Source organism: Physella acuta, unplaced genomic scaffold, assembly GCF_028476545.2.
Source record: "Physella acuta isolate Inbredline_101_S28 unplaced genomic scaffold, ASM2847654v3 ptg000926l, whole genome shotgun sequence".
NCBI lineage: Eukaryota > Metazoa > Mollusca > Gastropoda > Physidae > Physella > Physella acuta.
The window spans coordinates 49,687-69,992 of record NW_026732443.1 but is presented as its reverse complement, the minus strand read 5'-3'; the positions used below and the strand labels follow the sequence as shown (position 1 = coordinate 69,992).

Sequence of the window (20,306 nt, the reverse complement as noted above, 5' to 3'; positions counted from 1 at the left end):
CTGTCTGTAGGACGTCCATGAGCCCATCCACCTCTGATGGGTACCTGACTGTCTGTAGGACTTCCCTGAGCCTACCCACCTCTGATGGGTACCTGACTGTCTGTAGGACTTCCCTGAGCCTACCCACCTCTGATGGGTACCTGACTGTCTGTAGGACTTCCCTGAGCCTACCCACCTCTGATGGGTACCTGACTGTCTGTAGGACTTCCCTGAGCCCACACACCTCTAATGGGTACCTGACTGTCTGTAGGACTTCCCTGAGCCCACCCACCTCTAATGGGTACCTGACTGTATGTAGGACTTCCCTGAGCCCACCCACCTCTAATGGGTACCTGACTGTCTGTAGGACTTCCCTGAGCCCACCCACCTCTGATGGGTACCTGACTGTCTGTAGGACTTCCCTGAGCCTACCCACCTCTGATGGGTACCTGACTGTCTGTAGGACTTCCCTGAGCCCACCCACCTCTAATGGGTACCTGACTGTATGTAGGACTTCCCTGAGCCCACCCACCTCTAATGGGTACCTGACTGTCTGTAGGACTTCCCTGAGCCCACCCACCTCTGATGGGTACCTGACTGTCTGTAGGACTTCCCTGAGCCCACCCACCTCTAATGGGTACCTGACTGTATGTAGGACTTCCCTGAGCCCACCCACCTCTAATGGGTACCTGACTGTCTGTAGGACTTCCCTGAGCCCACCCTCCTCTGATGGGTACCTGACTGTCTATAGGACTTCCCTGAGCCCACCCACCTCTGATGGGTACCTGACTGTCTATAGGACTTCCCTGAGCCCACCCACCTCTGATGGGTACCTGACTGTCTATAGGACTTACCTGAGCCCACCCACCTCTAATGGGTACCAGACTGTATGTAGGACTTCCCTGAGCCCACCCACCTCTAATGGGTACCTGACTGTATGTAGGACTTCCCTGAGCCCACCCACCTCTAATGGGTACCTGACTAACGTTAAGGAAAGTTAAGGCGGCTGGGCATAGTGCTGACAATGTTCAACATTACAAGTTAACTTTATTTCATCAGCCCTTAAGGTTTGAAAGGGTACTGTTTAAATATAAGTTAATATAAATAACTATTTAAGGAACTGTTTTAAGAAAGAGTGTAGTATTAGTTAGTATACATAGAAATAGAAAATATTTGTATGTGTAGCTGATATCATGGTCTCGTTTAGCAAACAGTGGTAGTTTTTGTAAACATTGTCGTGCTAATATGAACTTATATTTTTCAGCTCCAACCTGCTTTACAAGACTACAGTTTCTGGATTTTTCGTTAGTCTTTCGTAGTTTAGTATTTTATTTACTCATGAAATAAAATTTTCTTACAGCTACTTCTTAAAAATTATTGAATCTGACTACTTGTTTGTGTTAGGACAAAAAGTGGCCGGTAAAATAACGATATAGCGTCGGTTATTATTCCGGAACTGTACAGCAGTAAAAAAAAATAGTAAAACCATGGCGTAGGCTGTCGAGCCGTTCCGGAAACCACCGGAAGTACTGTAAACCATAATTTATTTGCCGCCATATTATTTTTAATACATAATGTTTAAAAATGTGCAAGGATTGATTTTAGTTGCATTTTAAAAAAATACTGTTTTGCTAATTATTTTGTATTTCTAATTATTTTAAGTGTATGTGTTAATTATTGCTGCTACTAAACATTATTCTAGTTATTCTTACTACTTTTAACTTTAGTAAATCTAATCGTCTTATTTACTAACAGAACTAGAGCTGATTGTCGCAAATCTTCTGCAGGTTTTTTCTGTTTCTTAAAAAAAAACATTAATTACTGCACTCGACTTTATTAATAATATTTAGATTTACTAATTGTTGCTAATGTTTTGTCAGTTAAACATTAAATTAAGTTAAAACATTAATTTAATGCACTTGACTTTATTTTTCTTTCAACTGTCAAATAAACAATGGTTTACAGTAACGAATGTTACCGAAACTCAACGAACATTACCCAATAATTTCCGACGCTATATCGTGATTTTACCAAGTGGCCCATGTCATATTGACATTATGGCGCCCGATAAAATCAAGGACTATTTGTCACAAAACTAATGAGAACCCGATAAAAGGACTCCCGTCGAAAGTTCTTCCATATTGGCTACAGACAAAATGCCACACAACATTTGGCTCCTAACAGAAGTGTACTCAAATGTGAGACGGAAAGCGCATAAGTGCCTCACAAGGGACTTAGATAAGCAGAGGATTTTGGAAGCAGGCATTGTTAATGAAATGACAAATGTAAACATAGAGTATTGATACTATGTCGATGGTAGACAGGAATGCAATAACATTTTTAATGAAAACAGCATATTATTACAATGTCGAAGGTACACAGAGGTACGTCATACTTGATTATGTGCGTATGTCTAGCTTCGGCATTGTTTTGTAAAGATACTCTATTTACATTTGTTGTTCATTTTGTTGCAGTCGCCTTAAATGAGTTTGATTTACGGGGAATATTGTGTCCAGTGTTTCTTCCAGACTTTTTTTTTCTCCGGGGGGGGGGGGGGGGCACTTGAAATTTTCGGGGGTCGGTAGACTTTCTTCTGGGGGGCGGACACTGTATATATTTTCAATATAAATTATATAAATTTAATTTCGTTCGGGGGGGGGGGGGGGGGGGGGCGGTAAAAACAAATTCGGGGGGGGGGCTTTGCCCCCCCTCCCCCCGAAGAGATGCCTAGAAGAAACTCTGATTGTGTCGCTGGTTACTTAAAAGCTGCGCCATCTACATGTAAAAAGTACTGGGTACTACATTATTTCTGTTTCAGGCCGGCAGCACTGCATCTGTGGGGATGTTATGGGACTGAAGTTGGGTTCTTTCATAAGCTGACACTGAGACATTAATTGAACACGCTTGTTGTTGTAAGCTAGATGGAGATTTTTTTATTTATTATCGACGAGTAAACGATGGTGACTGGGTATAAAATGACAATAAGGTATGAAATGCCGACGTATGTCCCATTGACGTAGAGCCTTAAATAACGTAAACACGAATAGGTTATCAAACGCATGACTTAAACGTGTGCTAATGCTTGCCAAAAAAAACAACAACTCTGTTATTAACAGCCTCCTCCTCTATTGATAATAAAATCTAAATTAATACTAAATGATATTGCCAACATTCTAGTGAGTGTCCGAAGAGCCTGTTACGTCGGACTCCCAAGTCCCCTACATAATAGCGTGGGGGAGGAGGGGTGCAAGACTGCCGGGAAACAAGAAGGGTTTGCTCTCGACCCTAATCAGATATCTTGACTTTAAGCTGCGGCCTTCACGTGGCTTCGGAACTGTGCCATTAGTCAGACCAAGCTCATGACCCCCCTAATGGGTGCGTAATGGCTAGTGGTAGCCAACAGCAGCTAGAGGTTTTTGATCTGGCCGAGTAGAACTGCTGTATGCGCTAGGTTCAAAAAATGGCCGAACGCCCCCCCCCCCCCTCCCACGATCAAGCTGGGTACCAGGCGGTAGGACGACGCCCCGCGTCTGGTGGGTGGGGAAGGATAGCCAGGTGAGAGCCCACGGAAGTAGCGACCGATGTGTGGGAAACTCTTATGGTCGGAGTTTGCTACACTGAGGCCTGCCTGGCTAATGGAAGTCAACCTTCTGAGCGGGTTTCCGAATAAGGAAGGAAGGAAGTGAGTGTCCGGTAAAAAGTAATGCCTACCCCAAAATACCATTTTAAATTTCGCTCACAAGAGCAATAAACAAACTGAAAATGCAGACCACAGGGCCTGCAATAAGGTGTGTTACAGACCTAAATGTTAGGCCTATAATGGCAGAAAAAGTGCATCGAAATTCATGGAAATTAAAGGAAATGTGTAAGAAGGCTTTACTTTCCTCTAATCGAGTCTCCCGTCAGAAAAACGGGTACTGACTTATATTATAATAATATATCCTTCAGCCAGGAACATGAGACTTCTGGGATAGTTTTTATTTATTTAAGTGTTTGATAAATGGTACTCGTTTTGTTTTAAACATATTGAAAGTATATTTAACACAGGAAACAAATGACATAAATAGAAAACCACCCGTATACACATTTTATTTATTAAGATAAAACATGTATTTATAATTTTAGACAAACTATGGACATACTAAAACATTAACTGATCAACATCTATAATATTTTTTGTGTGCCTCAGACAAGTAATTTACAATGTCAGTTTGCCTTACCATGTTCGGTTTTGTATTACAGTTTTTGTCATCGGCTTGTGAGGACTGATACTGATTTACAATAGCAATACTTCTTTCTCATCACTTTCTGACGTACTTTCATTCATGGAAAATGTTTTAATTATACATAATACAAAACATCTAATTTCAATCTCATTCATGGAAAATGTTTTAATTATACATAATACAAAACATCTAATTTCAATTTCATTCATGGAAGATGTTTATACATAATACAAAACATCCAATTTCAATTTCATTCATGGAAGATGTTTATACATAATACAAAACGTCTAATTTCAATTTCATTCATGGAAGATGTTTATATTATACATAATACAAAACATCTAATTTCAATTTCATTCATGGAATATGTTTAATTTATACGTAATACAAAATGTCTCATTTCAATTTCATTCATGAAAGATGTTTACATTATACAAAGTACACAATGTCTAATTTCAAATTTACTATTAAACCTGAAAATGTAAATGGTGATTCAATGTTCTGTGGAGAAAACAAAAATCCTCTTATTCAAAATATGTAAAAAAGAAATGTTCTTTATCCCTGAAGAGTACTACATTGCCTTTTGTTTCTTTTTATATTTAAACATTTTAAAAAAGCCAAAATAAATAAATATATCTTTTAAAGTTTTGTACAGTTTCAAGACAAGATCATAAAGTGTATGTGTAATCATTAAAGGAAGAGAGTCAACTGGGATAAAAACTAAATTAAAATTATCATTAGCGGATACAATAATGTTCCTTCCGACAGCTTAGTGCACTGTCACTAAAGTATAAAGCTCAAAATGGACTTTGTATAATTATGTTTGTTTATGAAAGGCATGCTTACAGTGAAATCTCCACTTAAATAACAATGTGCAATATTATTATGGTCTTAATTTTTGTACTTTAACTAAAATTGATGACAAGAAAACTCAATATTTATCATTTTTAAAACAAGTCTACATTTTTTTAACATAACTTTTAATTAACCTAAACTGCAGAAAACAAAATAAAAATAAACTTATTATCCTTCACAAAAATCATAGTTCTATCTGAAAAGTTATACAAATTACTTCCATTTACATTATATTAAAGATGATGAACAAAATTTAAAACAACAGAAAACAAATTCAAATTTGTGTTTGTAAATTTGACTGTGTTTGTGTATGCTTGCACAAATTGATATCTCTAACACAAGCAGCACCCAACATTTGCTGCTTAATAAACACACAAGTCACAGTCTTTTACAGATATGTTTTTCACTATGGCCAGTGCAGAGCTTAACAAGCCAGTAACTTATAAGCACAAAACATTCTGTACAAAACATTAAATTTTAAATCTAAACATGAAAAGATTTTTTAGTAATTAAATTTTCGTGACAAAACAGTTACATTTGTATGCTTAAGAGTTTCCATATTTTTACTTGACAAATGAATCTTAGACTGTGATAAATACTTCATTAAACTTCTGAACAGTTTCAATTTATCCAAAATATTTTAACTTAAGAAATACAATCCTATTGCTTACAGTTAAGTCTATTAAGAAATTTCCCAGGTGGTTTTTATAATATAGAAAGCAATTTTATGTCTAAATGAATATTGTCTTTAGGTACAAATTGTTTTCGGATACCAGCACAGTAGTGGTTGAGAAGCCCAAAGAAAAATATACAATTTTAAGGAATCAAATATCATATTTTTATGCTGGCTATTATAATGTCAATGTACTAGTACTAGCAAGTAACAGCAACAATAAATATTATTCATGCCACACAAACACTTCTCATAAACATTTTTTTTTCAATTCTTTCCTACAAAGATCAAGTTAATTTTATGTTAAATTAAAACTGAACAAACTTTTTTTTCACAGAACAAAATACTGAATAAAGTTATCTTCCTTTGTGTTTCTTACCCTAATTAAGGATATTATTTCAAAATTAAATTATTTAATTAGGGGCCTAAACTAAAAACTCATGGTGCTTCAACTTTGATTAAATTGTCTTCTTTTGTGTTACATGAATCATCATAGTCATAATATACTTTTATTGATGTATCCGACTTATGGATTTTCTTATGTCTTGCTAAGAGAGTCTTGTTAGAAAATTTGATAGGACATTCATCACACTTGTGAAGTTCCTCACGAAGATGTTTTTTTTTATGTTTAATTAAATACGTTTTGACAGAGAAAGTTCTCAGACATACATCACACTCATGTGGCTTCTCTCCGGAATGAATAATAATATGTTGATTCAAAGAACTCCTAGACGATAATTTTTTATGACAAACATCACACTCATAAAACCCTCCACCAGAGTGAAATTTTTTATGATCATTAAAATTATGTTTAAAAGAGAAAGTTTTAAGACAAATATCACACTTATACGGTCTCTTTCCTGAATGAATGTTTTTATGTTGTGCCAAATACTGGCTAGTGGCAAACGTTTTATTACATACATCACACTTATGCAGGCCTTCTTCAGAATGTTTTTTTAAGTGTCCCATTAAACTTCTTCGGAAAGCAAACTTTTTAAAACATACATCACACTGATGCGGCCTCTCGTCTGAATGAAGGATTTTATGTTGTTTTAAAGAACGCATAGAAACAAATATTTTATGACAAACATCACATTTTTGTCCTCTCTCAGCAGAATGTGTTTCCCTGTGTCTTACTAAAGAAAGCTTTGTGGCAAAGATTTTAAGACAAACATCACACTTATGTACCATGTCTCCTGTATGAATAGATTTATGTTTTGCTAAATAATCAGCTCTAGAGAATTTTTTACCACACACTTGACATTCATGAGATTTTTTTTCTAAATGACTCTTTTTATGCCTCCTTAGAGCTGTTATTGTTGAACATTTCTTATGACACACAACACATTCATATAACATCTTTCCTGCATGGATGTTTTTATATAGTTTTAAATAACTTGACAAAAAGGATTTGGGACGCTCATCGGGATGTATTTTTCTATGTCTTGCAAGACAAAGGAAAGTAGCAAATTTTTCATGACACACTTTACACTCGTGAGGTCTAAATTTGGAATGAGTAGCTTTATGTCTTGCGAATTCAGTACGAGCAAACTTTTCAAGACACACATCACATTCTATTAGCTCAACTCCTAAATGAATATTTTTATGTTTTCTTAAATTACTTCTAAAGGCAAACTTTTTCAAACATACGTCACATTCATATGGTCTCTCCTCTAAATGAATGCGTTTATGTCGTGTCAAATAATCCTTAGAGCGATATTTTTGATGGCACACATCACACTCATATGGCCTCTCTTCAGAATGAATTTTTTGGTGCCTTTCTAAACAAAATTGGTTAGCATATGTTTCATGGCATACATCACACTCATGTGGCATATCTCCTGAATGAATTTTTTTATGTTGTGTTAAATATATCATTGCTGTAAACATTCTCCCACACACATCACATCCATGTGATCTTTCTAAAAAATGGGTTTTTCTATGCCTTTCTAAAAAAATTTGTTTCAAAAACTTTTTATGACATACATCACATTCATGTGGCAAGTCTCCTGAATGAACTTTTTTATGCACTTTTAAATAAGTACTTGAAGAAAACTTTTTACCACACTGGTCACACTCATGTGGTCTTTCTCCTGTATGAGTTTTTCTATGCCTTTTTAAACTCACACTTGTAGCCAACTTTTTATGACATATTTCACATTCATATAGCTTTTCTGAATGACATGTTTGATGTTCCTTTAAATAACATTTTAAAGCAAACCTTCTATTACATATTTCACATTCATGTGGCATCTCTCCTGAATGATATATTTTTTTATGCTTTGTTAAATAATCCATTTTAACAATTCTACCACACTCATCACATTCAAGTGTTTTATCTTGTGAATGAGTTTTAATATGCCTTAATAAACGCATTTGTGTAACAAATTTTTTTTGGCATATTTCACATTCATGTAGCAACTCACCTGAATGTAACTTTTTATGAATGATTAAATAATTATAAGAAGCAAACTTTTTAAGGCACACATCACACTCGTGTGATCTCTCTTCTAGATGAGTTTTTCTATGTCTATTCAAGCTAAGTTTTGTAGCTAACTTTTTATGACAGATTTCACATTCAAGTATCATCTCTCCTGAATGAATTTTCGTGTGTACATTTAAATAACTTTGAGAATGGAACATTTTATGACATACATGACACTCATATGATTTCCCTTCTGAATTAAAGTTTTTAGCCAAAATTGAACTATCTGAATCAGCATCAGATTTGTTGTGTCCCATAAATGCAAGTTGTCTCTCTCCAACAGTAAGAATTATTGAATCTTCATCCAAATCATTACTTTGTGGCAACACAACATCAGGTTTTATATCGGAAATATCACTAGTAAAGTTAGATTTCTCACATGTCAAACCATCAATGCTCCTCTCATGTATTTGCCTCAGTTCAGATAACTCATTTGATACCTCTGTCTTTATCTGAAAAAAATCATCCGCATGAGTTTCCTCCCTTGACTGGTTAAGCTCTGCATTTGGTTCAATACCAGTTTCTACAAAAGTGGAAATTGCTCTCAAACCAACTGGTTGTCTGTCATGAACTGAAACTTCACTTTGTAACTCATGTTGTATGTCCTCAACTGGTTCCTGTTTAATCACTATTCCACTTTGAAATGCTTCAAAACCTTCAGTGCTTCTCTCCATGTTCAGCTTTTTCTCAATGGTTCTTATGACTGAAAAAACAACATGATTATTATTTCAGCTGGGTTTTAATAAGTACATTCTTGCTTATTTGTTGCATCTTTTTATGAGAAAAACGTTAAACTATTAATTATATTTGACTTTAACATTATTTTCAAAAGCCAAATAAATAAAGGTTTACAAGTTTACATATCCACTTTAGACTATTATTCCAGTACAATTGCCAACGCAACATTGGCGTTTTACCTTTAGTTGTTTATTTTAGGTTTAATTAAAAGTACAAATCTAGTTTACAAACAAAAATGAAAACAATGCAGCCAGACCTTAGGTCTAACCCTGTAACATATGTATTGGCCATCATGATTACTACTTTGCCACACCCCTGCATATTGATTTAATAACATTTAATTCTTTTGAATTTAGATCAAGTGGGGAATTATTTGTGTAGGAGGAAGATTACTCTTTACACATCGCAATCCATTGGGCAGATGAAGTAGAGTTCATATTTTTGTATGAGCTAGGGATTTATTAAATTTAAAAAAAAAAGAAAAAATGCTATCCAATCCACAAGAAAGACGTCAAACATAATAAAATGTTTAACAAAGGTTTCTACAATTTGACGAAACTTAATGTAGGTGTGAATATGCATTATGTGGCTATACAGAACTGTGTCCTAATAGCCATCCATGGCTATAATATTTTTTACAGAACAGAGTCCAAATAGCCACTTTTCTAATCTCACTACTACCAAAATCATTTTTAAGATCTACACTACAAAGATCTAGATTCTAAACTGTACTAGTCAAGAGAGAATATTAAATATTACTAGAGATTTAAATTCTAAAATCTAATTCAACTTACTAAGTTTAATGTTACTGATCTAGTACAGTGACAAGTTTCTAGTCTAGTAATATTTTTGTATATTCTGGTGAGGATTTTTAGAATTGATAATTATCACTAGAATGAAGTGTAGCAAAGTGACAAGTCTCTAGTCTAGTCTTCTTCTTCGTTCTTAATTTTTAGTGTTGGAAGGCATCGAGCCTTATCTGCCAGAGGGTTTGAACTCAAGACTTTTTTGAATTTAACAACCATGAACTTTGCCGACTCAACCACGCCTCCAAAACAATTAAGTATACATGTCAACTGGTTATGCACCATTGAGGCCATTGACTCAGATTTTAGCCTGCTTTTCTTTTTGGATTTGCTTCCATAGCTTTTTGTCCAACCAAGAACAAACTACAAGGCAGCAGTTGTTTGATTTTGGAGTTATGTCTCCTAGAAGAGTGGCTGTCCCCAGCTAACGAGCCTCATCTGCCCGTGTGGTTGCTAGATTCTAGATCTAGTCAAATTCACATAGAGCTAGCCAAAATATTAAAACGATCACTAGATCTAGATTCTTAGTATGTAGATATAGATCTATTCACTATCACAAACAAAATATCATAGATCTACTAGAGGTCTAGATCTATTCTAGATTCTAGGCATACTTCAACTTGAATTTTAGTTCATTAGTTTGTTGTGCTCAAACAACTTACTTTACTTCAACTCAACACGACTCACATAGATCTAGATAGTCACATAAACTAATTAAGTATAAAATAAAGCAGATCTAGAATAATAATTTTATGTGCATCACCCATCGCTAATTAATTCTAGATCTAGGCCTATTCTTATTTTTTTTTAGATCTAAATCTAGCTAGATCTAGTAGGGTGTTGGGAAATTGCGGAATCTCGGGAAAATAGCAAGACACAATTTGCGAAAACAAATTTTGTTTCTTTTTTTTACGTTTTATAGTTATAAACTAAAGAAGATGATATATCACGAATGTTGTGTGTTCTTTTTTTTCATCTAATTTGATTTTATAGAATCAAACAATCTTAACTCTTAACATCCTCTGACCACTGGTCTCGTTTTCTTGTCAGCGGGAGAAGAATCCTGTCTTGATAGACGGGTCAGTGCGAGTTCATAAACAGAATATTATTTTACACTAGGCCTATATTTTTAAAATAAAAATATATACCTCTATTATAGACTATATCACGTGACCAACGTTTTTTGCACCCTTTATGCAGTTTAAGGCCTCGCAATTTCCCAACATCCGATCTAGTAGCTAGATTAATTGGTAATCTATCGTTTTGGGTACGTAAAATCGCCTGCGGCTATTAATGTACAAAAACGTTACCTCATTGTCAAGGCTTTAATAGAGGCATATTGTCATATGTGTCAAATATTATAGATAAATGAATAATAAACCTAAATCAATGGCAAAATATATCGATATAGGCCAGAAATTAACTTTAAACAGCAGTGTCTGAGAGCAAGATTTGCTATATAAACAGCAGTAATTTGTAAAATAGAGTGGCTTCCCCCTGAATCTCGTGCTATACTATAAGCTTATTAAAATAAAACTTAAACAAGATGGCTGCTATAGTAAATGAGCATGGTTGCATCTGTTGGAAACATCGCTAGTCTTCATTTATTACTGAAAAGTTTTAATTCAATTGCTTAAAAACATGTAGAATCTACATAAATGAAACAAGGAAACATTTTTGTATTTTAAAAACCATAAATCCTCATCAAAATGTGAAATAATTAGGCCCTGTTAAAATTTAAAAATTTAAGGAGTCACCTGTTTTTCACATTACAAGTCGCGGGCAATTTTACGTACCTAAAACGATAGATAACCGATTAATTAATAATTATATCTAGCTAGATTAAAATTGATTAAATAAATAGTACGCCCTAGTCACCCCTAGTGCTAGTGCCTAGATCTAGTACTAGAATCTAGTTAGTTATTGTAGTTAAGTAGTAGGCCTAGAATCTAGATCTCCTAGAGTTAACCACTAACTAGTACTAACTAGGCTTATAGATCTAGGAAGTAATTTATTTTAGTAAAGCAGCTTTACTAAAGTAACTTAACTAAAGCAACAAAGTTACAAAGGCCAGTAAGCCTGAGTAAGCTGAGTAAAGGCCCAGTAAAGGGAGTAAAGGCGTAAAGGACAAGAAAAAATTGTTCACAGTACTAGATCTACCTATAAACTAGATCTATAATGTTTTATAGTTCAATAATTAGATGCTTTATTAATCAATTATTAGATCTCTAGATAGATCTAGATATTGTTCTAGATCTAGATTTCTAGCTGCCATCAAATTAAATGACATTGTTAATTATCAGAAGATTAAAAAAAATCTTGTCGCCAAGTAATGCCAGTTAAAATTTATAACGACACTGCCAGAGAACAATAAGTTTGCATGCCAAAACATGAGTTTCAACGCAACATTTACTTTTTTAATAAATATGAGTTAGAATCTAGGCCTGCTTAATATTATTTATATTACTGGTGAGTGTGTTGAAGAACTAAAATGTGAGTGCTCGCACGTTGATAGACAGTGGTGCAGCTACAGTAGTTGGAGCCTGGTGCGTACTATTTTTCTTCCCAATTTACCACATTTACTTCGTAGCAGTGCATGTAGGTAAATGGAGGAGAGGCACTGATTAGCATTCGACATTCTGCACACACGAATGAATTAATATTATTATTCACCTAGGCCCACCCTAGTGCAAGTCGTCCAAGAAATGAAACAGATTAAAAACACCACACCCGAATTAACACTTGGCCACAGATTTTTTAAGGCGATAACAACTGCACTCACGTTTAGCAATGTTAATGCCTATTCAACCCTTTGAAGCTTATCCAATTGCATCAAATAAATTTACGTATCAATGTTGTAGCCGAGTTTGGTAGCTGCACTGCCCAGTATAAAAGACTGTCCCTTCTTGACTTGTATTCGTAGTCACTAAACTTCCTCTTGTGTAAGCCACTCAGGTAAGGTTTTTTCTTGTGCTCAAGGGCTTAGGTAAGTACTTAACAGGACATTACCAGTCAGTTGTTGATTTAAGGATGGTGCATATTTTGAACAATGCATTAGTGGTAGGGGTGACATACTATTTGGAAGTATTGCATTATTTTAGTTGTGTCGCGATCTAGATCTAGAGAGTTATATAACACTGCATTTCAGTTAGTGTATTATTTTTACAATGGATAAATGACTGAGTTGACTCAATTGGTTTATAGGCCTACAATATTTGTTTTCTTTTAATGTAATTTAAGTCTAATGATATATCTAATGAAGGTTGTTTATTTGTTTTTAAATATCACTTAAATTTTTGTATTAGCCTTTGCCTTTTTGTCGTAGTATAATTGAAGGGTTGGGGTTCTAAATATGTTATATTGTGCAAGGATTTGTGGTTAATGAAATGCTATTTAATGTAAAAGAGGATGGGGGAAATATGTCAAAATTAATTTTTTCCTTTGTTTAACAGTTAAGCTATTCAAAGTGTTTGTAAAAATGATGGTTTATAAGTTTGTCAACATTTTAACTGAAAAAATCGTGGTTTTGCTGCAAGTTTGTGTTAATTTAAATTGACTTTTAACTTTTCTTTTATGAAACTTGTCCTATCGTCTTATTTCTGTTTGAGTTATACAAATGTAGACAAAAATAAACGATCCTTTATTTAAAAGTTTAAAAACAAATATTTGAGGATATGAGAATATACATAGAAACATTTTAAAAATCATAATCCCCCTCTCCCATTAAGATATCGATATGTTAATGTTTTTATAAGGGGTCATCCATAAATGACGTCACGCTTTTTTGGACGATTTTTACCTCCCCCCTCCCCTTCGTCACACGTCGTCACAAAAGCCAGACCCCCTCCCCTAAAATGACGTCACACCTCAGCCTACAACACCCCCCCCCCCCTCAAAATTGCAGTTGCATTTTTTTAAACATCGCAATTTTTCCAAAATTTGTCAACTCAGTCAACATAGAGTATTTTGATCAATTTCTATTACAATTTATTAAAACCGTTTTCTAAAACGCGAAATAACGGTTAAATAACTCGTTTTCTAACATTGCTTTTTTATAATGCAAATAAGTGACGTCACACCATCTGCACCCCCCCACCCCCTCTCCCCCTCATCACACACTGTCACAAAATTACGGACCCCCCTCCCCCCTACGAGTGTGAAGTCATTTATGGACGACCCCCATGCCTTCAAAAACGTTTTGCATCAGTATTGTACAATTAATCGAGTTAATTCACCAAAAGCACCCATTTCCCCCCACAGTTAACTTTCTTCTTCTTCTTCTTCTTCTTCTTCTTCTTCTTCTTCTTCTTCTTCTTCTTCGTTCTTAATTATTAGTGTTGAATGGGATCGAGATTTATCTGCCAGTGGGTTTGAACTCGAGACTTTGTTCGAATTTATCAACCATGAGCTTTTTGCCGACTCGACCACGCCTCCAACACAATTTAGCGTTACGTGTCAACTGGTTATGCGCCAATGTGGCCATTGACTCCGATTTCAGCCTGCTTTTCTTTTTTGGATTTGCTTCCAACTTCTTCAATCTTTTGCTTTTCAGCTCGGAGCAAGTACCAACATGGCCAATATGAAGTTCGTCCTCTGCTTGGCGCTCGTCGCCTTAGTCGTAGTTTCCTACGCCCAGGGTGAGGGCAGCAAAAAGGGCAGCGGCGGTAGTTCCAGCAGTTCTAGCTCCGAGAGCCGTAGCAGTTCTAGTAGTTCCAGCTCTGAGAGCAAGAGCAGCTCCAGTAGTGATCGCTCCGGCCGAAACAGCAGAGCTGGAACGAAGAAAAAACAATAAAAAGGGTCAGACACTGTTATGTTATGTCTTATTAGTTTTTGTTACGTCCCTTAATTTTATATAACATTGTTATGTCCCTTGATTATGTAGTCTGTGTGTGCACTTACACCACTGATTGTGAACGAGAGGAAAGAGTTTACCGCGTGTTTACCGAGACAGTTTTCAACATAGTTATAACATTGTTAAGTAAACTGGATGGCATCAATAGTGCTTTGTTAAAAAATGATTTTCTACACCAAAAAGGCTTGTGTTTTAAAATAGCAACTTAGGTTTTACTGTAAATAGTATTTGTTTTGAAGTAAAACAAAACCATTTAGAGGTATATCAATTTGCTTTCATCATTTTTATTTTGAATTTTTTAAGTAGGCCTAGTAGTAGAAGATAATAATAATAATGCAAGAAAATTATTTAAATCTGTTAATGTTTTTGTTAGCGTTAGTAATGTTTATTAAGTACGTCTTTCTGTATAAACAAATGCATTTCATATTACCTAGAAAAGTTCAAGCTTTTCCATAGAAATCAGTCTGGGTTTAGAAAGTTTCATTCTTGTCACACTGCTCTGATTAAGATGAATGAAAACTGGCTTATAAATATTAACAAAAACCTACTCTGTGGCTCGCTGTTTGTCGATTTCAGAAAAGCCTTTGATTCTATTGATCACACCATACTTCTTAAAAAACTAATTCCATACAAATTCCACGACTTTACAGTTAGGTTACTTCACTCCTTTTTATCTAACCGATCTCAACGCGTGTTTCACCTTAATACCATCTCTTCACAGAAATATGTTAATATAGGGGTTCCACAGGGCTCAATCTTAGGTCCTTTACTTTTTTCTTTATACATTAATGATCTTCCATTACATATTGACGCTGGTCAGTGCGAGATGTTCGCTGATGATACTTCTTTGCATGTCTTTGCAGACAGTGCTGAGTCACTCAGTTACAAACTTCAAACATGTGCCAATCAGCTTGCAACTTGGACAAAATTTAACAAAATGAAACTTCACCCCGATAAAACCAAGTCAATGTTTATTACAACTCATCAGAAACGCCTTCGTCTTCCATCCACCGCATTAAACATTACTATAGACAATTCAAACATTGAACAGGTAGACAGTTACAAATGCCTAGGATTGTTTATAGATCACAACCTCACTTGGTCTGACCATATTCATTTTCTAAGAATGTCCTTATTAAAGACAACCTTTCAGTTAGCAAGGATAAAGAACTTTCTCAACTATAGGAGCAGGCTGGTTTTTTATGAGGCTTTTATTCAATCCAGGTTGGATTATGCTTCTGTAGTGTGGAGCGGCAGCTTTATTTCTAAGCAGCGTCCTCTTCTTTCTTTACAAAAAAGGGCTATAAAACTGGTTACTGGCTTGTCTAGTAGTATGGATTCTTTTTTTACAACTAAAATACTTCCATTAAATAAAAAGATAATATATACTAAATCAATTTTCTGATATAAAATATTCCACGAAACAGCCCCCTCTTACTTATCAGATCTATTTTCTTTTAACATAAAATTAAATCGTCGTCTCAATTTACCATTCCCTTATTCAACCTTTTTCCAAAAACATAGCTTCGCCTACTCTGGTTCTAATTTGTGGAACAATCTTCCTAATAAAATAAAGCTATCTAGATCTGAAAATATATTCAAATCTAAATTAAAACTAAAATTATTTAATGACCTAACTGACTCATTGTAACATTTCTCATTCATCTATTATATTCACTTTTTTATCTCATTATGTATGATAGCTATGTACCATTGTTTCTTTATTCCACATTTTCAGTGCTATGTGTTACTGCTATGTGTTATTGAATTGCTTTATTTGTTTAAACGGCCAATGTGAAAAAAGGCCTTTGTGTCTACAATTGTAACCGTTGTTTGAATAAATTTGAATAAATTTGAATTTGAATAAATTTTACGTTGTCTTAAATCTGTTTCTAAGTGCATATATGTTATGCATTCTAAAAAATTATAAGATAGTAAAATTATTTATGGAAAAATCCATAAAGACAATATGTTATCTTAACAAAATTTAAAAGAAATTTTATTTCATAAATAAATATTTTATAAATTTAAAAAAAAAATGTCTTTTTATGTTTTCAGACTGCGAGACACTGACACACGTCTGTGGCTAGGAGTTAGCTCACAACGAGGGCAAACTGTTGAAAAAAAAACCTTGTGAATAAAATAAATAATTAAATCAACTGTTTTACGAAACAATGTCTTTTTTTTTCTTTAAATTATCAACTATCATTACCATATTTTATGTTTAGTATCTTAAACAACGAATCCAACGACCCACAAAAGGACTTCATCTAGTTCCCACAATATGCGGATCTTCTTCAAACATTCAATAAGGGTTAGTTAATAAAACAAAGTGGGACGGCGTGGCCTAGCGGTAGTGCGCAATACTGCTGAACCAAAAGTCTCGAGTTTGAATCCGGGTTCAAGTCAGTGGTACGTCTCTGAATCCATCCAGCTCTGATGGGTATCCATCCAAAAATGTTGGATACTAAACTCAATTAGGGAAAGCATTATCTATTCATATGCTGAGGTCAAGAAACTTATAAACCCTACATCATCTGCCCAATGGATCGTTTCGAATGTTTAAATAAACCGGGAGTGATCTCCCCTAAACTTTCTCGAATATTCATATATAAAACAACAGGGAATGGGAACTCGGGCTATAGACATGATTTTTAATTAATTTTAAATACTTAAAGTTTTAAAAATAGAATAAAATCTTGTAGACAAAAGAATTGCACACCAAGTGAACGTCAAATAAAAAAAGTGCATAATAGTGCGCAATATTATTAGTACTTTAAAAATTTACATTAGTTTTTTTTGCGAAATCGGAAGTAGCGTTAATTACTACTTCCGGTCAACAGAAATTACTCAAAATTTAACAGAAGGTAGAGAATTAGATCTTTTACTTACATGTGAAATTTCATTCATCTATCTGTAATAGTACTCAAGTTATAGGCTTTTGAAAAATTCTAAGTAGAAAAAGTACCACTTCCGGTTATCGGAAATTGCTCAAAAGTTGATACGGATCTACGATTTTGATAAAATACTTAAATATGAAATTTCATCAACTTAGCTGTAACGGTACTCAAGTTATCGTGTTTACACACGGACAGACAGACAGACAGACACACAGACATACGGACAGAATTGCAAAGCCCAGTTTTTCAGACTGGATTACGCATAAAACCTCTTAATTTTGATAAATCTGGATTGATAATTTTTGCCCGATTAAAATAAGTCATCTATACTTCGGATGTGATGAAGGACTGAGGTGTAATACGGTGAAAATTGTTAAAATTTCAAGTGATTTTTGTGCACGATTACAATACTTTCTCTATACTTCGTATATACGAGAAAGTAAAAAAAATGAAAAAAAAAATTAGTAGGCGAACTATATTTGCGCAATCTATAAATCACAATACTAATTATTACCAAAAAGATAAATTCTTGATTTAGTTATTTGCTTTATTTCTTTGTTGTTGCGATGCTACTACAGTGACAGCAGATCGAGACTTAATGAGTGTAAAATTGTACTGATACGGTTCTTATAACGAAGAAATGAACCTTTTGTGGACCTGAAAGACGGGGTTGACCGTTGGGTTCGCAACAACGTAGATGTTCACAGTTTAAGTTTAACATCGAAATGCTTACATTTTTAAAACAAACATAAAACTCGTAACATGCATGTAAAGTTGAGAAGACAATGCTCCTGTTTGAAAACAAAACCTCACACCGAGTAAATAAAGCATGGTATTTATACCTACACTGGGTTCATCAATCTTTTACTCTTCGCAACTCCACCACAACTCTTACACAACGTCACACAAAACAAAAAGCCAGGCTGTAGCACCTAAAATAATGTCAGCAAAACACCCCTTTCAAAAGTATATTTTTTTTTAAATTTCTTTTTTTCTACAATAGCTACTGAGCTCGGTCAATGTTGAGTAAGCTTATCTTAATTTTATATTAAAATAAAAAAATAAAAAATGACACACACACACACACACCTAGCCCTCTATATACATTATATATATATATATATATATATATATATATATATATATATATATATATATATATATATATATATATATATATATATATATATATATATATATATATATGTGTGTGTATATATATATATATATATATATATATATATATATATATATATATATATATATATATATATATATATATATATGTGTGTGTATATATGTATATATATATATATATATGTATATATATATATATATATATATATATATATATATATATATATATATATATATATATATATATATATATATATATATATATATATATATATATATATATATATATATATATATGCGTATATGTGCGTGTAATATAGTAAATTCGAATGAATTATTAGATACAACTAACTTTAATACAACTACCTTTTCTGCTGTTTCTACAGAAAATGTAACCAAAGATTTCCGATAAAAATCATGTGATTGATATTTTTTTCTGAATACATCACTCTGCTTATTCGTGCAGGGGAGGTAATGTTGTTTACTAGAAAGATCATATAACATGAGAGGTTGTGGTCAGAAACAAATGTTACTTAATGTCGTAAAAGAAAATAGCTCTAAATATAGTATTTTTGTGTTCTCATAGGAACTTGTTAAGGTTTGCTCCTTAGGTTATCTCTCCCTCGTTTAGTCTAGAAACATTTGAAGTTTTTTTTTACCTGCAGACTTTTTTTACCCAATAAAAATTATACAAAAAAACAGCATTAACTTCAAGAGCCTGATAACCTAATATACCGATTAATTAAAAATAAACTTATAGAACTCTGTACCTATTTTCCCCACCCAGCCTTAAATTATTTATACAGATTCTTTTAGCATCAGACTGTGACGTCACGTAACTGTGACAGCCACCAACTCGTTCCCAAACTGTCACGAGTGAACCAATCCATAGGATGACGAAGCGAAGCAATGCATACGTCCTAAAGACGAGCTGAACGTGTTAGACTGTTGCCCTCGCCCGTTGAATTGCGGATTCACGTATTAAGCTTCTCAGAGAAGATTAGTGTGTGTTTGAGTTATTGTGTCATTGTGCTTAGAATCGGTAAAGGCTAAATTAATATTCTGAAACTCTCTCAGCCGATTCTTTGTTTTTTATTTGTTTTTAACTCCACGTTATTGTCTGTCTTTAATTTTTATAACATTTATACTTGTATTTTAAGATCACAAAAATTTTAGAAGCCTACTAGCGTGTCCGTTTTACTGTAATCTATTTTAGCTTTAAATTAAAAACGAAGTTTTACAGCAAACAGTAAAATGGTTGTATTTTGATAAAACTAGCGTGCCCGTCCCCGCGCGTTGCTGCGGTTTCAGAAGAAAATCTGATGCAATATTTTAAGAAGATTTCATCATCGCGTTATCAATTCTATATTCTTAGACATATAACCTTGCTTTCTAGCACATAGTTATTTAAATGTAAACAATGCCTGCACTTTATTTCTTGGGTCATATTTGTTTTGGCACGGGTTTGCATGGATTGAATCCACTTTCCTAATGTAAAAAAAAGTTTGCTAAAGCTTTGTTTTATTTGCAATGTAGTTTTTGAACTGAATATTATTGCACTGCTAATTAGTCTAATTGGTCTCCTAATTAGTCTAGTCGTAAGATAAGAGTTTCGTATGATTGTATCTTTTGTACAGCATGTGCCAATAATTTCA

General features: G+C 34.0%; 1 protein-coding gene across 1 annotated transcript; it reads right to left on the bottom strand.

Moving 5' to 3' along the window:
* Positions 1 to 5,238: 5,238 nt before the first annotated feature.
* On the bottom strand, positions 5,239 to 12,273 carry LOC131953490 (zinc finger protein 493-like). Its single transcript, XM_059316680.1, has 2 exons — positions 12,230 to 12,273; positions 5,239 to 9,271 (listed from the first exon to the last, which is right to left on the bottom strand). The coding sequence occupies exon 2, from the start codon at positions 8,890 to 8,892 to the stop codon at positions 6,172 to 6,174; it is 2,721 nt and encodes a 906-aa protein (XP_059172663.1). The 5' UTR covers positions 8,893 to 9,271; positions 12,230 to 12,273; the 3' UTR covers positions 5,239 to 6,171.
* Positions 12,274 to 20,306: the final 8,033 nt, after the last annotated feature.

Excerpts from the sequence above, each read along its gene's own strand:
- LOC131953490 (XM_059316680.1), bottom strand. The coding sequence starts at position 8,892 with ATGGAGAGAAGCACTGAAGGTTTTGAAGCATTTCAAAGTGGAATAGTG.